The sequence below is a fragment of the Eubalaena glacialis genome, chromosome 7 (assembly GCF_028564815.1).
Source record: "Eubalaena glacialis isolate mEubGla1 chromosome 7, mEubGla1.1.hap2.+ XY, whole genome shotgun sequence".
Lineage (NCBI taxonomy): Eukaryota > Metazoa > Chordata > Mammalia > Artiodactyla > Balaenidae > Eubalaena > Eubalaena glacialis.
Window position 1 is genome coordinate 74,311,063 of NC_083722.1, and position 18,006 is coordinate 74,329,068.

Genomic DNA, 18,006 nt, shown 5'->3' on the forward strand with positions numbered 1-18,006 from the left:
CCAAGGGCGAGGCTTCCTTTGCACCGCGCCCCAGCGGCTTCCGGGCGCTCTCCGCCTCACCGGGCCGGGGAGGGGCCGAGGACGCGGGCGGGCCGGACTAGGCCAGTCTCCCGGAGGCCGAGGGGTTTCTCAAAGACACGGACACGCCTCGGTTTCTAGCGGCTTTATTTTGACATACACGACCTCAGACACAAGCGGGGCGGGCAGCGCTAGGTGTACAGAAAGGGGCGGGCTCGGCCCAAGGCCAGAGCACCCCCCTCCCCTGCACGCAAGGTCCCGAGAAAACGCAACCGCGCTCAGACGCGACCAGAGCCACGTGTCATATCCGGGCGCAGGGCTCGGGCGGCGTGGACAGGCTTAGGCAGCTTCCAGGAAAGTGGAGTAGAGAGCGGTCCTCCAGGTGAGGCCTTGCAGTTCCTCGAGAAGCAAAGGAACCAGGCCCTTCCCACGGTTCTCCCCAAACTTTTCCCCATTAAAACATTTTTTAAATCGGCACAAACAAAACCAAATTGAACAGTTTTAAAGTTCAAGCAATCTGCATCTGTGTGTGTGTGGGGGGGGGGGTGCACGTGGCGGGATGTGAGCAGAGGCTACGAACTAGCCCAGGCCTTTGGCCCCTTAAGGAGAATCCCCACGCCCACTGTACAGGCCCGGATATGAGGGAGGCGTCGGGTCCCTGCCAAGTTGCAAAACTGGTCCCCTTCCTCTTTAAGCACCGCCCATCCCACCCCGCTAGGGGGCTGGTGTCGACTTCGCCCAGGGAAGCACTACAGAGAGGGGTCGCTTGAACGCCCCAACCCGTGATCCCATCTTGCACTTTGGTCCCAAGTTGGGGCTGGGAAGGCAGGGCCTGGCAAGGACAGGGCTCTCTAGCATGGAACAGGGCGAAATGGTGGCAAAGAGCGTGTGCAGACACACATGCCCACCACCCACCAGATAACAGGGCTGTGTCTCCCAAGTGTTCAAAAGTGCTGAAAAGAAGGGACCCTGCCCTGGGGGAGAAGCAGCAAATCCCAGCCCTGCTCTTTTAGTGCCAGGCAAACACTGAATTTAAGTCGGTACAGCCTCTCTCGCGATGAAGAGCGGAATGGGGGCAGCATCTCCCATAATATACAAACTCAGGAAGCACAGCACATCCCCAGGCTGGAGAGATGCCATCAAGTGGGTCCCGAGTGGCCCTAGACCCTTTGCTTTAGCCCCTGCCTTGCCAGGAAATGACTATCCACACTAATGAAGAGCTACTGCCCCCATGGGGGAAGCCACAGACTAGTACAGAAGATGGTCATTACTGACCAGAAACAGGCAAGCTGCCCCTCCTAGCCCCAAGGAATGGGAACCTGCCCACCAATGGCACCAGGGTCAGAGGGCCGAGAGAGATGGGATCCCATCAAGGAGCCCATTTAAGATGTGTGAGGCTGCATCTCTAAGGACCAGGAAATTAGTCCATCAGTTATCAAGGCCTCTCAGAGACACAGGCTGGCAGGCTTACCATTAATGCCCAAATAGGGACATGCCAAAAGTGACAATGACAGTGGCCCTCGACTCAGAGGTGAGGGCACTAACCTCAGCAATGGCTAGGTGAGTGCAGTATCACCTGGCCACATGTGTTAGAGATGGCAGGTCTCTGTGCCATTAAGGGCTGGCAGCAAAAGTTATGAGCAAGGAATGGGTCACCCCCTGGGCCTTCACTGTGCCACTGTCAGTGTTGAGTGTTGAGGGGGCCACACTCCAGGCTCACAGAGAGGGTGTTGGGCCAGCAGAGAAACACCTCCTCCAATTCATTTTGCTACCAGTTCTTTTAAAAAAGGTAGCACCTGCTGAGGAAGGGCACAGGGGCAAAAACTCACCTCAGAAATGGTAAAGAGAATATTTTGCTGAGGGAAGCATGAAGAAAATCAATATTTACTAATGAACAAGGCTACACCCCAGGGGAAAGATCACAGGAGCTGGCAGATGGACAAATGGACAGACTGATGGACCCCAGTACTGATAAGACAAAACTCTCATTAGCAGAATCTGGGCTCCTGCACCCAGCGCCCAATGTCCCTATAAGCAAACAAGCTTAAAGTTCTCCCTCACAAGCCTGGAGCTCCTCACAGTGGGCTGCTGCCTTGAGCTTGGCCTGGGGAGAGGTGAGACCCTGAGCGGACCACAGCCTTTGAGCCCTGGAAGGAGCAGCCCATCCAAGGCAGCACAGCTGCCCAAGCTAGAGGAAGAGGACTCCTACCCACAGCACAAGGACTGCAAATACTAGCTGGGTCAGAGCCATCAGAGGCCCTGAGGCCTGCTGGAACATTGACTCTCCTCAGCAAACAGAGCAGGGCCCCCTCCAGTGGGGCAAGAGGGGATGGCCTCCTTAGGCAAGGGATCTTGGTGAGAAACGCTGGCTGGGCTGTGCAGGCAGGAGGAGGAGCAGGTTCAAGTGCCAAATAGTGCCTGGGGATCCCAGGGCCTGCCCTCTGCCATTGCTGGCTTCAGCACAGCTTCATGAATCTAGCCTCATGCCAAGGTCAGAACCGAGAAGGGTCCAGCTGTGTGCAGTTGGCCCTGTGTTGCCCTGGGGACATCTGTTACAGACCTGGGTGATACTCACAAGTTACAAAGTCCCCCAAGAGATGGGCACCCAACCCTCTACTACTGAGGAACAAGGGATGAGTGAGCATGGAGGGGCCCTGAGCCAACCCAGGGCTTCACCCCACAACTAGCAGGACCCTGGAGCCACAGACCCCAAAGACCTAGGCAAGAGAAACCAATGTCCAAGGGCAACCTGTCCCTGCTGCCAAGCCCACCAGGGGCATCTCTTCCTTCCTAAGTCAGCCTGGACACAGCAGTCAGAACCACAGAGCTAGGAAGCCTGGCTGAGAGGATGTGTTCTGCCCTCCTTCACTTTATATATATGGATTCCAGGCTACAGCTAAAAACATTTCTTTTAGTTTACACCAAAGAGAAATATAACCCTTTTAAAAGCAAGTCTGTGTGTCCTCATGGCGAGTTCAGAGCAATGGTCCCTGCCTGAGGGTGGAGAGGAAGGGGTTCTGGAAGCCCAGAGCTGGGCCTACTGGTTCTCGTCCCGCATCTGTTCCATGATGCTGATGAGGTTCTCCAGGCCAAACACATAGCCTCGGTCAGGCCCATCATGCACAGTGGGGTCATCTCGGAAGCCCTTGAATGTGCTGTGTGCAAAGTCGATCATGCGGACATCCACCTTGGGTGGAGAGGAGGGGCCCACCTCGGGGCTGGTGCTGCTGGGGCTGGTGCTAGGGCCACAGGATGGTGCCACCTCAGGGAGCCCTGTGTCCAGGTGCTTGATACGCATTTCAGACCGGCGGTCCAGGTAGGACTCAGACCGGCACTCCTTGCCATCATAGATGACAAGCAGGGAACTGGAGTAGAAGCGGTAGGAGGCCTGCCGCTCCAGTACAGCTTTCAGGCCCCGCAGTTTGCTCAAGATGGGCTCAAAAAGGTCACGCCGCAGGTCCAGGCCATTGTGCAGGTACTGATAGAGGGCATTGCGGAAGCCTTCGATGGAGAGCCCACGGCCATAGTACTTGTTCCTGCAGAGGTAATGCCCCGTGTCCAGCTGGTACACCTGAAACCCCAGGAGACAGACAGGTGAGTACCAGGGAGGTCTGATGACCTCATGGTGCCCTGGGCAGGCACTATCTGGAAAGTACTTCTGACCAACCTGAGATTTTCTGCTCAACCCTACACAACTGGAGGAGGCAGGCCAAGTTCACCCTAAGTTTTCCTGTGGTAAAGCCAGCAATGTGCAGAGACCAGGTTTTCTGCCACTACCTCTGGAGCCCTCCTCCAAGTTGCCCCAGGAGACCAGCTGGACTCAAACTAGGAATTATCTTGCTGACAGACAAGAGTCTTACTTGCCCCAATATCAAGGCAACAGGCTCTCACAGTGGTTCTGCACTGGAGCCCAGACCAAGGTCCCCAGGTAAGGATAAGAGGGCTCAGGGAACATATCTACAAAAACGCACTCTGCACCCTGTAGGGGACTCACCCTCTCGGAGGAGATTCTGGACCACTGTGGGCCAGGAGGACACCCGGCTCGGATAGCAGGCAGGTACACACGCAACCCAAAACAGGCAAGCAGGAGCACCTAGGCTCTCACCAAGGATGACTCACCTGCATGCCACAGACTCTGACACCCAGCGTAGCCGACGTACTTTGCTCGCACTTCCGCATCTGCCGGGCTGCCTTCTCAGCTGATGCATCGTCACCATGCTGCCGGGTGCCCATCTTCAGGTCCAGCACACAGGGGTACTTGAAGTGGTGCACCACGTTCTCAAGCAGGAGGAACTCTGGGCCACAGTCAAGGGGAATAACCACCAAACTCACCATCAGCCCCAGCCAGAAAAACACAATCCAGTTTTTCTATAAAAGGAGGCATTCCCTTCTAATGTAATCTGTATTCACCTCACAAACTCTCAAATGTGGATTTCAAACCACTGGCTTATTATTTCTTTAAAAAAATTTTTTGTTGTGGTAAAATACATGTAACATTTATCATTTTAACCATTTTTAAGTATACAGTTCAGTGGTGTTAAGTACATTCATATTATTGTGCAACCATCACCACCATCCAATCTCCAAAACTTTTTCATCTACCCAAATAGAAATTAGAAACTGTACCCATTAAACAGTAACTCCCATTCCCCCCTCCCATGACCCCGTAACCACTATTCTATTTTCTGTCTCTATGAATTTACCTGTTCTAGGTACTTCATATAAGTGGCATCATGTAATATTTGTCCTTTTGTATCTGGCTCTTTCACTTAGCAAATTGTTTTCAAGGTTCATCCATATTGTAGCATGTGATAAAATTTCATTCCTTTTTATGGTTAATTTTTCATTGTATGTATATACCACATTTGTTGATATCATCATTTTTATTTTATTCTTTAGATCTGTCTTGCAGGCATACATAAATAAACCAAAGAAGATTTGGCAGTTTCACATACATCCCTGGCACCATCAGTAAACCAAGGCCTTGCTCAATCCAGTGTCTCATTCAGGCCTAAGAAGTAAGGAACTTCCTTTGTAGCACTACTACAAAAATGATAAATCAGATTTAACATTCCCAAACAGGAATCTTTAGAAAAATCTGGATTTAAATTTCTATCTTGCCATTTTCTGACTAAACTTCAAACCAGTGGACCATATATTTAAACTTATCCCTTAGTACTTCTAGGACCTTCTGCTTAAAATGGCTCTGTGGTCCTGGCCTCCTGGCATTTATATCCATGTCCTCATCTACATCTCCTGTCTGCAACAATCTTAAAGGTACAGGCCTGTCACGTCTGCCAAAAGTCATCAGGGCTCACAGCCTAGCCCTCAATTCCATATTTGGGACTATGTAGCAATCACATGGTCTTGGAGGATAAGACCCTCAGCATCACTCTGATGATGAGTATTTTAATATCCCCTAATTCTTTAAAGAGTAACATAAAAAAATCATTAAATATGGCTTTTAACTAGTCTCATCACCTGCTATAACCTATAAACAAGTGACAGTAAAACTCAAAGAAGGTTGCAGAAATATCTCACAATGCCTGAGAGCACTGGATCCTGCTTCGGCCACTCACTGGCTCTGAGCACAACACTTAACCACCCTGTGCTTCCATTTACTCGTCTGTAAACGGAAATCATAACAGTTCCTCCCTCAAAAGACTTAGGAAAACTGAGTAAGTACATATGAAGTGCTCAGCATGCTTCCCCTCAGTTTCTCAGTAAGTATTATTTATTTATTGTCTACTGCTTCAAAACACTAAATGATTTTAAGAATTCCCATTTCATAATACTTTTTTACCTCTGGTATCTTAAAAAACTGTTTTATATTGCACAGGTATAGTGTTTATCTTTAGAAAAAACATACTAAAATCAAACATATTACTTTTTAATTATTATCTTTTGGGAGGGGAGAAATACACACGTGTACACATGTACATATGCGCATGCGCACACACACCCCTCCCCCTCCAATTCTAGACATGCACTGATAAATATGGTAGCCACTATCCATGCCTGGTGATTTAAATTTAGATTTTAATTAATTAAATAACAAAAATTCAGTAACTCAGTCACAGCAGCCATATTTCGGTTACAGTGTGGCTAGTGGCTACCACAAATTTCAGCACAGATTCAGAATACTTCCATTGTCACAGACAGTTCTATTGGACAGCACTCTTCTAGACTGCCAAGTTTAAGCTTCAGTCTTACCAGCCCCAAAACGCAGGAAAAAAACATGTTGATGAAAATAAGGACAAAGAGGAAGAAGAGCCTATGGAAAAGGGAGATGAGAACAAAAGACGTGCCCCTGAACAGAGAGGGCACTGGCCATGGTACTGGTAGGTGCCCTGACACAGGAGTCATGGTCCCAGTAGCAGGCACTGCTGGAGAAGCAGTAACAAGGATACTGTAGAGCTTTCGGTCCTTGGACTCGGAGCGCATGCGGCTCAGCTGCTGTTTGTGACAGCGCAGGCTCCAAGGGTTGTGGCTGATCTTCTCAGAACTCAGACCGCTGTTGCCATCCAGCATCTGGAAAGGGACGTCCGAGTGGCTGTGCAGCTCCACCTTCGGAGTCTTTGCCTCCTGGGGGCTAAGAAGGAAGAACATACCCATTGCTAAGGGGCTCAGACAAGCCACCCTCTGGGGTCTCACTACACAGGGTTGGGGAGGCCTGGATCAAGTCTAATGTGCCACGCACAGACCTTCCTGAGGGGTGACACGGGGCCCAGATGCATGAGCCCATTAAAGTGAGTAAATGGTATAAGTACTAAGGAGCTAGGGTGTGCAGCCTGTGCTGCTAAACTGATCTGATCTAATGTCAGAGACAAACTATGTGCTGCCACATCTAAGAAAAGTCCCAATTCCAACTTCTAGGTCAAGTCACAGAGAATCCTATTCACTGAATTTTTTTTTTTTTTTTTTTTTTGGCCATGCCGCACGGCTTGCAGGATCTTAGTTCCTGGACGAGGGATCAAACCCAGGCCCTCGGCAGTGAAAGTGCCGAGTCCTAACCACTGGAGTGCCAGGGAATTCCCTCACTGAAACTTATTTTTGAGTGATATTAAATATATATAAAGTAATTTAATCATACAATTTTAATTTCACTTTGGTTAAAAAGCTCATTTTTTATTTACATTAGTTTTATTTTTTTTATAATTCAGTGTTTTGGGGTTTTTTTAGTATATTCATGAGGTTATAAAACATCACCACTATCTAATTTTTAGGAATTTTCATCACCCCAAAAACAAACCTTGTCACCATTAGCAGTCACTTCCCATCTATCCCTCCCCCTCAGTCCCTGGCATCCACTGACTTTGCCTTCTGTCTCTTGGAGAGAAACGATGGATTTGCCTATTCTGAACATCTTATATAAATGGAACCATATAATATGTGGTTTTCTGTGACTGGCTTCTTTCATTTAACATAAATGTTTTCAAGGTTCATCCAAGTTGTAGCCTGTGTCAGTACTCCATCCCTTTTTATTGCTGAGTAATATTCTATTGTATAGATATACCACATTTAATTTATCCATTCACCAACTAATGGACACTCAGGTTGTTTCCAGTTTTCGGCTATTAGGAATAATGCTGCTATAAACATGTGTGTACAAGTTTTATGTGTGAATATATTCCTTCAATTCTCTTGGGCATATACGTAGGAGTACAGTTGCCAGGTTTAACTTTTGAAAAACTGCCTAATTTTTTTCCAGAATGGCTGCACTATTTTACATTCCCATCAGCAATGTAGGAGGGTTTCAATTTCTCCATAGCCTCATCAAAACTTTTATTGTCTATCCTTTTGATTACGGCCACCCTTGTTGGGGTTCACATTTTTTTGCATGATATATCAAGAAAAATAATTCTTTGTAGACTATTTTCCTAATCTACAAGAAAAATCAATTTCCAATACAATAAACTGAACTTCAGATTCAGGGAAAGGATTAATAGCTGATATCAGAGTCTCAGAGAGATCTGACACCCAAACCCTTAAGGAACACTAGTCTGGATGCCACTCATTGCCTTTGGGCTCTGACATCCTGCAGGTGAGAAAGGAGCTGGAACCTCATCGTGGACCAATGCATTTCCACCTCTGTCTTGGGGGTGCGAGACATAACAAAGCTGGAAAAAAACAGGGTGTTCTTGTTTCCAAAAAGCTGAGGGAACTTCATTCTCTCTTGACTAGCTATAGCTATACTCAGAAGGAGGCATCACTGGGGTGATGTGACATACAGGCGGCAGCCTGCACCTATGTGGGTGGCCTAAGAACATCAGCCACCTTCCCCTAACCTTGAGCCCTACTTCCCCGTGATGTATCAGGACTCTAGAGATATTCTGAGTATATCAGGACCAGACATGAACCACCAGTCCTGCTTACCATTCCCTTACCTCTCTGAGGTTTCAAGGGACAGGCTGGCTTTCTCCTCCCTGTGGTCACTGCCACTGCCTGACCGGTGCAGGCTCCGGCGAGAGTGCTTACGCCGAGGTTGCTCCCGCTCTGGTGTGTCATCCTGCTCCACGGTCTCACTTTCCACATAAGGGTAGGCCACCAAGTTGATGTAACCATCACTGTCCCCCTCAAAGCAGACTGACACCACTCCTGTTGGAGAAAAAAAGGCAGCCAGTCAACAAATGTCTACAGAGATTGGGTCCATTCAGTTCAGACTGCTGGCACTTGCTGTCCCTCAGCACACTGACATCACCTGCCCTGAATCAACTGTAGGAACAACGACTAGCAGACATCTTTCCAAAACATAGCTAACCACTAATCCCCCATTCTAAGTCCACTATTTACCTTTGATTTTGGATAAATCTATATTTTTTTCCCATTCTCTTGTCTAACCCTCTCACTTTCCTTTTTTCCTTTTTAATAAATTTATTTATTTATTTATTTTTGGCTGTGTTGGGTCTTCGTTGCTGCGCGCGGGCTTTCTCTAGTTGTGGCGAGCGGGGGCTACTCTTCGTTGGGGTGCGTGGGGTTCTCATCACTGTGGCTTCTCTTGTTGTGAAGCACGGGCTCTAGGCGCGTGGGCTCACTAGTTGTGCATGTGGGCTCAGTAGTCGTGGCTCACGGGCTCTAGAGCACGGGCTCAGTAGTTGTGGCGCACAGGCTAAGTTGCTCCGCGGCATGCGGGATCTTCCCGGACCAGGGCTCGAACCCATGCCCCCTGCATTGGCAGGCAGATTCGTAACCACTGAGCCACCAGGGAAGCCCACCCTCTCACTTTCAACTATTGCCTTCTGTACCATTCAAAAGAACTGTATTTTCTAGGTGACATCCACAGTCGACATAATTTAACCCTATACTTATTTAACTGCTCTATGATGCTGTCATTTCCTATGTCCTCCTCTAGATGTGTTTTCCTTCTGCCTGACAATGTCACCTAGAGAGACATCAAGACTTCTCAAAGACAGTCCCCAAAATATGTCTTCTGCTGACACTGAACATCAGGCTATTCTAAGCTCAACAGGCAGAACTTCTGCCTCACCAAACCACCAGCATTCCTAAGTTGAAACACCTATTTTCCGTGCTGTACTCATGCAAAACAGTTTGTTGTGTCCATTTTTATCAAACAGGTTTTCATAGTTTCTTCTGGATCATTACCAAACGAGTTGAAACACAATACCTAGAAATCAAGGAGTTTTTTGTTATTTGTTCTTAAAATGGTCTAGGCTGCCCTTCATCTAACTTCCATATCCAACCTTCTGTCAGCTACACTTCTCGTTCTACACTCTTGGTGTGCAAAATCAGCATTATGTGAGAATCAGTGAGAAGCATTTAGGAATATGTCAGTATGCCAGACCAAGAATATCCTTCTCTTTGGCCCACTTCCTTCTCCAGGAGGGCACTGCCCCAATCCCTGGTCTCTTTTAGGAAAAAAAATCCTTAAGACGTTAAGGTGAAATAGATTCTTTTTTCTTACCTTCTCATTACACTGTTTAAATGTACACCTCACTTTAGTGAGCTTCACAACTGTGTCCTGGCTTCCTTACACAGATGACTGCCTCTCCTACAGTTTTTTGCCTTTATAACTTCTTCTCTTTGTCTTTTCCTGAGCTTCAGTTCTGTTCAAGCTTGAATGCCCTCTGGTCTACAATATTCTTTGTTTCCTGGGCTCCCCCTCGTACTCTGATCTAGAGTGTCCTCCAGGCCTGCCACATAGCTCCCATGCTGGGCCCCTCCTTGCTGCAGCTGACCAGAGTGAGAATTGTTCCTTCTACGTCCTCTCCTTTTCCCCTTTTTCTTGGTTTCCTCCTTATTTGAGTGGAATACATCTTCAAGTAACTTCCTAAGAAAGAGTATTCAGGAGGTCAATTTTCTGAGTCCTTTGCAGGACTTTATTCTACTCCAACACTTGACTGATAGTTTGGCTGAAGACAGAATTCTACGTTGTCTGAAAATAAAGACAGTTTTACTTCTTCCTTTCCAATCTGGATGTCTTTTATTATTTCATTTTCTTGCCTAACTATGCTGGCCAGAACCTCCAAGTTATATGTCAACTAGAAATGGCGGGCATGGACATTCTTGTCTCGTTCCTGATCTTAGGGGTTAAAGCAATTGTCTCATCACTGAGTAGGAAGCTAGCTGTAGGTTTTCATAGATGCCTTCTAGCCGGTTTGAGGAACTTTCTTTCCATCCCCACTTTGCTAACAGTTTTGTTACTCTTGTTGTTTTATCAAGAATGGATGTTGATACAGATGGCCAACAGGTACATGAAAAGATGCTCAACATGGCTAATTATTAGAGAAAAGCAAATCAAAACTACAACGAGGTACCACCTCACACCAGTCAGAATGGCCATCATTAAAAAATGTACAGGCACTGCTGCCAACGCCCCGGCGGAGGAGCTGAGGTCATCATCAAATTTGAAATATTTAAAGTGGATACAAAACTGTTTCAGCAATGCAGACAATTAAGTGCGTTGTTGTGGGCGATGGTGCCGTTGGTAAAACATGTCTCCTGATATCCTACACAACAAACAAATTTCTATCTGAGTATGTACCGACTGTTTTTGACAACTATGCAGTCACAGTTATGACTGGTGGAGAGCCTTATACTCTTGGACTTTTTGATACTGCAGGGCAAGAGGATTATGACAGATTACGACCGCTGAGTTATCCACAAACAGATGTATTTCTAGTCTGTTTTTCAGTGGTCTCTCCATCCTCACTCGAAAACGTGAAAGAAAAGTGGGTGCCTGAGATAACTCACCACTGTCCAAAGACTCCTTTCTTGCTTGTTGGGACCCAGATTGATCTCAGAGATGACCCCTCTACTATTGAGAAACTTGCCAAGAATAAACAGAAGCCTATCACCCCAGAGACTGCTGAAAAACTGGCCCGTGACCTGAAGGCTGTCAAGTATGTGGAGTGTTCTGCACTTACACAGAAAGGCCTAAAGAATGTATTTGACGAAGCAATATTGGCTGCCCTGGAGCCTCCAGAACCGAAGAAGAGCCACAGGTGTATGCTGCTATGAACGTCTCTCCAGAGCCCTTTCTGGACAGCTGGTGTCGGCATCATACTAAAAGCAATATTTAAATCAAACTAAAGATTAAAAATTAAAATTCGTTTTTGCAATAATGACAAATGCCCTGCACCTACCCACATGCACTCGTGTGAGACAAGGCCCATAGGTATGGCCCCCTTCCCCCTCTCAGTACTAGTTAAGTTTGAGTAATTGTGTATTGTCAGAAAAGTGATCAGTACTAGTTTTTGTTTTGTCGTTTCAAAAAGTTATTATTTTTTTTTGTTTAAAAGCAAGGCATGCTTGTGATGACTCTGTAACAGACTAATTTGGTTGTTGAAGCTGTTTCCGGGTTCCACTCTGGCGAGTAATCTGGGATATCTAGTTTTTTTTTTTTTTCTTTTCTTTTTTTTGGGGGGCGGGGGAGTGTGTGTGGGATTTGTTTTTATTTAGTCATGTTTTTTTAATTCATTAACCATTGGACAGCCCTTAAGGGGAGGAGGATAGATTGATTCCACATTCCACTTCCTAGATCTAGTTTAGAAAACGTGTTCCCCACCTGGTGCTCTTAGGAAGGAGTATAGTAAACGCCTCATTTAATAATATACTCCTTTTTGAAAGTTGCCTTTTCTCTCCACCCTTGAGTAGGTCCAGCATTTGATGAAACTCATGAAAGTGGGTGGAACCTGTCTTGCCCCTCCTCTTTTCTAGGATGCACTATATATGTGACTGTGACTCTCAAGGAAATTTGTTTGCCATTTGCTGATTTTTTTTGAAGTTAATTTCTAACTTCTTTCACTGATAAATGAAGAAAAGTATTGCACCTTTTGAAATACACCAAATGGATTGAGTACGTAATTAAAAAACAATTTTTTTTCCCTGTCAAAAAAAAAAAATGTACAAATAACAAATGCTGGACAGGGTGTGGAGAAAAGGGAACCCTCCTACATTGTTTTTGGGAATGTAAATTGGTGCAGCCACTATGGAGAACAGTATGGAGGTTCTTCAAAAAACTAGAGTTGCCAGATGATTCAGCAATCCCACTCCTGGGCATATATCCGGACAAAACTGTAATTCAAAAAGATGCATGCACCCCTACGTTCACAGCAGCACTATTCACAATAGCCAAGACATGGAAACAACCTAAATGTCCATCAAAAGATGAATGGATAAAGATGTGGTACATATAGACAACGGACTATTACTCAGCCATAAAAAAGAATGAAATAATGCCATTTGCAGTAACACTGATGGACCTAGAGATTGTCATACTAAGTGACATAAGTCAGAAAGACAAATACCATATGATATCACTTACATGTGGAATCTAAAATATGACAAGAACTTTTCTACAATACGAAACAGAAACAGACTCACACACATAGAGAACAGACTTGTGGGGGTGGGGGGGCAGGGATGGGTTGGGAGTTTGGGATTAGCAGATGCAAACTATTATATACAGAATGATTACATAACAAGGTCCTACTGTATAGCACAGGGAACTATATTCAATATCCTGTGATAAATCATAATGGAAAAGAATATGAAAAAGAATGTACATATATGTATAACTGAATCACTTTGCTGTACAGCAGAAATTAACATAGCATTGTAAATAAACTATACTTCAGTAAAATAAATTTAAAAAAAGAATGTATGTTGGATACTGTCAAGTACTTTTTCTGCATCTACTGAGATAATCATATGATTTTTCTTTTTTTAGTTTATAAATATGGTCCATTACATTAACTTTTGAATGTTAAACCTACCCTGCATTACTCCTATGGTAAACCCTACTTGGTCACGACATATTGTCCTTTTAAATATATTCTTGGATTCAATTTGCTAAAATCTTGTTCAAATTTTTTAAATTTAGCTTCGTCTAGGACATTAATTTTCTTGTAATAGCCTTATAGAACGAGTAGAGATGTAGTCCTGCTTCAACTTTTTGGAAGAGTTTGTGTAGTATTTCTTAAATATTTGGTAGACTTCACCAGTGAAGTTGTGTGGGCCTGGAGTTTTCTTTGCTAGAATGCTTTAAAAACCAATTTCAATTTGTTTACTACATAGAGCTATTCAGATTATTCATTTCTTCTTGAGTGAGTTTTCATAGTTTGTGTCTTGCAAGAAATTGTCTATTTCATCTAAGTTGTAGAATTTACTGGCATAAAGTTGTTCATAATATTTTTATTTTTTTAAATATCGGTAGAAACTGTAGTGATGACACATGTCTTTTTTTTTTTAAGATTTCTTTTTTGATGTGGACCATTTTTAAAGTCTTTATTGAATTTGTTACAATATTGCTTCTATATTTTGGTTTTTTTGGCGGTGAAGCATGTGGGATCTTAGGTCCCCAACCAGGGATCGAACCCACATCCCCTGCATTGGAAGGTGAAGTCTTCACCACTGGACCACCAGGGAAGTCCCACATCGGTCATTTCTGATATTGGAAATTTATGTCTTTTCTTTTTCCTAATCAGTCTGGCTAGAGATTTATTCTAGCCTTTGGTCTTTAGTTTTCACTGATTTTCTTTATTTTTGCTCATTTTCCTACTGAATTGTCTTTTTTCCTATTGATTTTGAATTGCATACACACACACACATTCTAGAAACAAATCCTCAGTCAGTTTTACGTGATGTAAATAGCTCTTAATTTTCTTTAAAAGTGTATTTTGATAAAACTTTTTAATTTTATATACTCAAATGCATCATTCTCTCCCCTAAAATTTCTTTTTGTCTTGCAGGGCCATCTAAAGCTATAATGGAAACCTTTAATTCTCTGCAGGCACATACCATTGAGTACCTTGACACAGAGCATCATACCTGATCAAGGGAGAAATGGTTATGCTATGTGTAGAACAGGAAGAAGATCCTTCCAAGAGTGGGTAAGATCTGGTAATTAAATGAGCCATGCAACCTACCACTAGTTTAAAAAATATGTATTTTTTTGATCCTGATTTTTTTTTTTTTTTTTTTTTACCTCATTACTCACACCTAGAAAGAATTCAGGTAGGAAAATGAAAATCAATGGTCCTTTACTTTATTTGATATAAGCCCTAATTTTCTTGGCATTTGTAAGATTGGCTTAAACACAGAGAATTACATTTGGGTAGAGGTTTTCGGGGGTTCTTTAATATACTTTTTTTTACTTTTTAAAATTGTGGTAAAAACATATATAACATAAATTTGTCACTTTAACCATTTTTAAATGTAAAATTCAGTGGCATTACGTACATTCACAATGTTGTATAACCACTTTCGTTATCTATTTCCAGAACTTTTATATCACCTCAAACAAAATCTCTATACCCATTAAATAACTCCCCATTTCCCTCTCACCTGAACCCCTGGTACCCTCTAATCTACTTTCTGTCTCTACAAATTTGCCTACTGTAGATATTTCGTACAAGTGGAATCATGTAATGTCTGTCCTTTGGGGTCTGGCTTATTTCACTTAGCATAATGCTTTCAAGGTTCATCCACCTTGTAGCATGTGTCAGAACTTCATTTGTTTTTATGGCTGAATACTCTTCCAGTGTAAATATATGCCACATTTTGTTTATCCGTTCGTCTGTTCAACCCAATCAAACACTTGGGTTGTTTCCACCTTTTGGCTATTGTAAACAATGCTTCTGTGAGTATTACAAGTATCTGTTTGAGTCTCTATTTCCAATTCTTTTGAGTATATACCTAGGAATGGAATTGCTGAATCATATGGTAATTCTGTGTTTAACTTTTTGAGGAACTGTCAAACTGTTTTTCCATAGTGGCTGTACCATTTGACATTCTTACCAGCAATGTTCCTATTTCTCCATATCTTTGCCACTCTTTCTTTCTTCCTTCCTTTCCTCCTGTCTTCCTTCCTTCCTTTCTTTTCTTTCTTTCTTTTAATGTATTTTTATTTATTTATTCAAATTAATTTTTATTGGAATATAGTTGCTTTACAATGTTGTGTTAGTTTTCTTTCTTTTTGCTATTTAGCCATCCACTGGTTGTGAGTAGTCTCTATTGTGGTTTAGATTTGCATTTCCCTAATGACTAATGATGTTGATTATCTTTTCATGTGCTTATTGGCCATTTGTGTATCTATTCTGGAGAAATGTTTATTCAACTCCTTTGACCATTTATGAATAGGGTTGTTTCTTAACTTTTTTTTTTTAACATCTTTATTGGAGTATAATTGCTTTTGTTTCTTAACTCTTATTGGCAAAAAGAGGTAGACTAGTTCTTAGAACTAGTTGTTGTTGTTTTTCTTATAAATTTATTTATTTATTTATTTTTGGCTGTGTTGGGTCTTCGTTTCTGTGCGAGGGCTTTCTCCAGTTGCGGCAAGCGGGGGCCACTCTTCATCGCGGTGCGCAGGCCTCTCACTGTCGCGGCCTCTCTTGTTGCGGAGCACAGGCTCCAGACGCGCAGGCTCAGTGGTTGTGGCTCACGGGCCTAGTTGCTCCGCGGCATGTGGGATCTTCCCAGACCAGGGCTCGAACCCGTGTCCCCTGCATTGGCAGGCAGATTCTCAACCACTGCACCACCAGGGAAGCCCTGTTGTTTTTTACCTCAGGGCTTTTGTTTATGAGTGGAAGCTTGGAATGTTCTTTCCATTGTCCTTTGCCCACAGCTGCTCCTCATCCTTCAGTCCTTTAAGTCTCCCCAGACACTCCTTCCCTGATCATTCTATATCAAGTGCTCTGTTTTGGAAGCTTTATTATTTTCAATTACAGAACCTGACTTATTTTATTCAAAGTACTTATCACGATCTATAATTGTTTTGTCTATAATTTGTTTATTCTTTGTTTCTCACAGTAGCAATGTAAGCTCCATAAAGGTATGGGCCTTTTTTGTCTTTTACACTAATGAGCACAGGGCCTGGCATCTAGTAGATGCTCAGTAAGTACTGGTAACTGAAAAATGAATGAGGCAAAGTTTTGAATAACTATACAGAAGCCTAGAACCTCATATTTAGTACTATTAAGAAGTAACACTTGGAATTTCCCTGGTGGCGCAGTGGTTAGGAGTCCAATGCAGGGGACATGGGTTTGATCCCTGGTCCGGGAAGGTCCCACATGCCACAGAGCAACTAAGCCCGTGCACCACAGCTGCTGAGCCTGAGCTCTAGAGTCCGCGAGCCACAACTACAGAGCCCATGTGCCACAACTACTGAAGCCCGCGTGCCTAGAGCTCATGCTCCGCAACAAGAGAGGCCACCACAATGAGAAACCCGTGCACTGCAACGAAGAGTAGCCCCTGCTGGCCGCAACTAGAGAAGGCCCGTACGTAGCAACGAAGACCCAACAAATTGAAATGAAATGAAATGGAATGGAATGGAATGGAATGGAATGAAATGAAATGAAATGAAATAAAATAAAATATTGAAAAAAAAAGAAGTAACACTTGATAACTACCGCTGGTCATACTAAATAAATGAAAATCCCTCTTCAAACCTATTGCCAAAATATAGAATATTACTGGCATTTTTCCTTAGCTGAGTTTTAAAAATACCTGTACTTCTGGCAATAAAAAAATATATGTGTAATTGTGGGTTAGTATTAATACATGTATTTTCTAAACCTGTGTGTTGAAAGGGGCTAAAGGCAAAGATATTCCAGTGGCAATCAGAACATCTAGCACCAAGATCTTGTTTTTTCTAAATACCATTCCTAAAAGGAAGAAGAGCTTGTTGCAGAAGTATTTGGCTCCTGAATCTGGACAGGAAAAATACAAGATGAGCCTGGAACATCTTGCGGTAACTGAAAGTAAAGCAATAGTCAAAAATGATGGGGGGGCTTCCCTGCTGGCGCAGTGGTTAAGAACCTGCCTGCCAATGCAGGGGACACGGGTTCGAGCCCTGGTCCGGGAAGATCCCACATGCCGTGGAGCAACTAAGCCCATGCGCCTCAACTACTGAGCCTGCGCTCTAGAGCCCATGAGCCACAACTACTGAGCCCGTGTGCCACAACTACTGAAGCCTGTGTGCCTAGAGCCCGTGCTCTGCAACAAGAGAAGCCACCGCAATGAGACGCCCATGTATCGCCACAGAGAGTAGCCCCCGCTCACTGCAACTAGAGAAAGCCCGCACACAGCAACGAAGACCCAACACAGCCAAAAATAAATAAATTAAAAAAAAAAAAAAAGTTAAATCACCAGTAACAAGGTATGTACCTTGTGACATGATGAACTGAAGAGGACAGAGGATCATTTCTATCGCCCCAAAATATTAGGTTGGCCAGAAAGTTCGTTCGGGTTTTTCTGTGACATCTTACAAAAACCCGTATGAACTTTCTGGCCAACCCAATATACAACCTCAATCTAATCCTGAGGAAAGATAAGACAAATCCAAATTTAGGGACAGTCTACAAAATAACTACTAGTACTCTTCAAAAGTGTCGAGGTCAGGACTTCCCTGGTGGTCCAGTGGTTAAGTATCCGCCTTCCAATGCAGGGGACGCGGGTTTGATCCCTGGTTGGGGAACTAAGATCCCACATGCCGCAGGGCAACTAAGTACACATGCCACAACTACTGAG

At 44.1% G+C, this 18,006-nt stretch overlaps 2 protein-coding genes across 5 annotated transcripts in view; one reads left to right on the forward strand and one right to left on the reverse strand.

Moving 5' to 3' along the window:
• Nucleotides 1-148: 148 nt before the first annotated feature.
• The window catches only part of IP6K1 (inositol hexakisphosphate kinase 1), a 76,005-nt gene continuing 58,147 nt past the window's right edge, over nt 149-18,006 (reverse strand). For all 4 annotated transcript variants that reach the window (XM_061196824.1, XM_061196825.1, XM_061196823.1 and 1 more), the window contains 4 exons: nt 8,406-8,616; nt 6,429-6,610; nt 4,138-4,313; nt 149-3,589 (listed from right to left, as the gene is read on the reverse strand). In XM_061196824.1, coding sequence (XP_061052807.1) covers nt 3,056-3,589; nt 4,138-4,313; nt 6,429-6,610; nt 8,406-8,616 — 1,103 coding nt within the window. In that variant the 3' untranslated portion in view covers nt 149-3,055. The remainder of the gene's footprint in view (nt 3,590-4,137; nt 4,314-6,428; nt 6,611-8,405; nt 8,617-18,006) is intronic.
• LOC133095437 (cell division control protein 42 homolog) lies at nt 10,843-12,363 on the forward strand. Its single transcript, XM_061196828.1, has one exon. It carries the CDS (start codon nt 10,921-10,923, stop codon nt 11,494-11,496), a length of 576 nt encoding a protein of 191 aa, XP_061052811.1. The 5' UTR covers nt 10,843-10,920; the 3' UTR covers nt 11,497-12,363.

What these genes read in the sequence shown, in the direction of transcription:
- LOC133095437 (XM_061196828.1), top strand. Translation starts at nt 10,921, where the DNA reads ATGCAGACAATTAAGTGCGTTGTTGTGGGCGATGGTGCCGTTGGTAAA.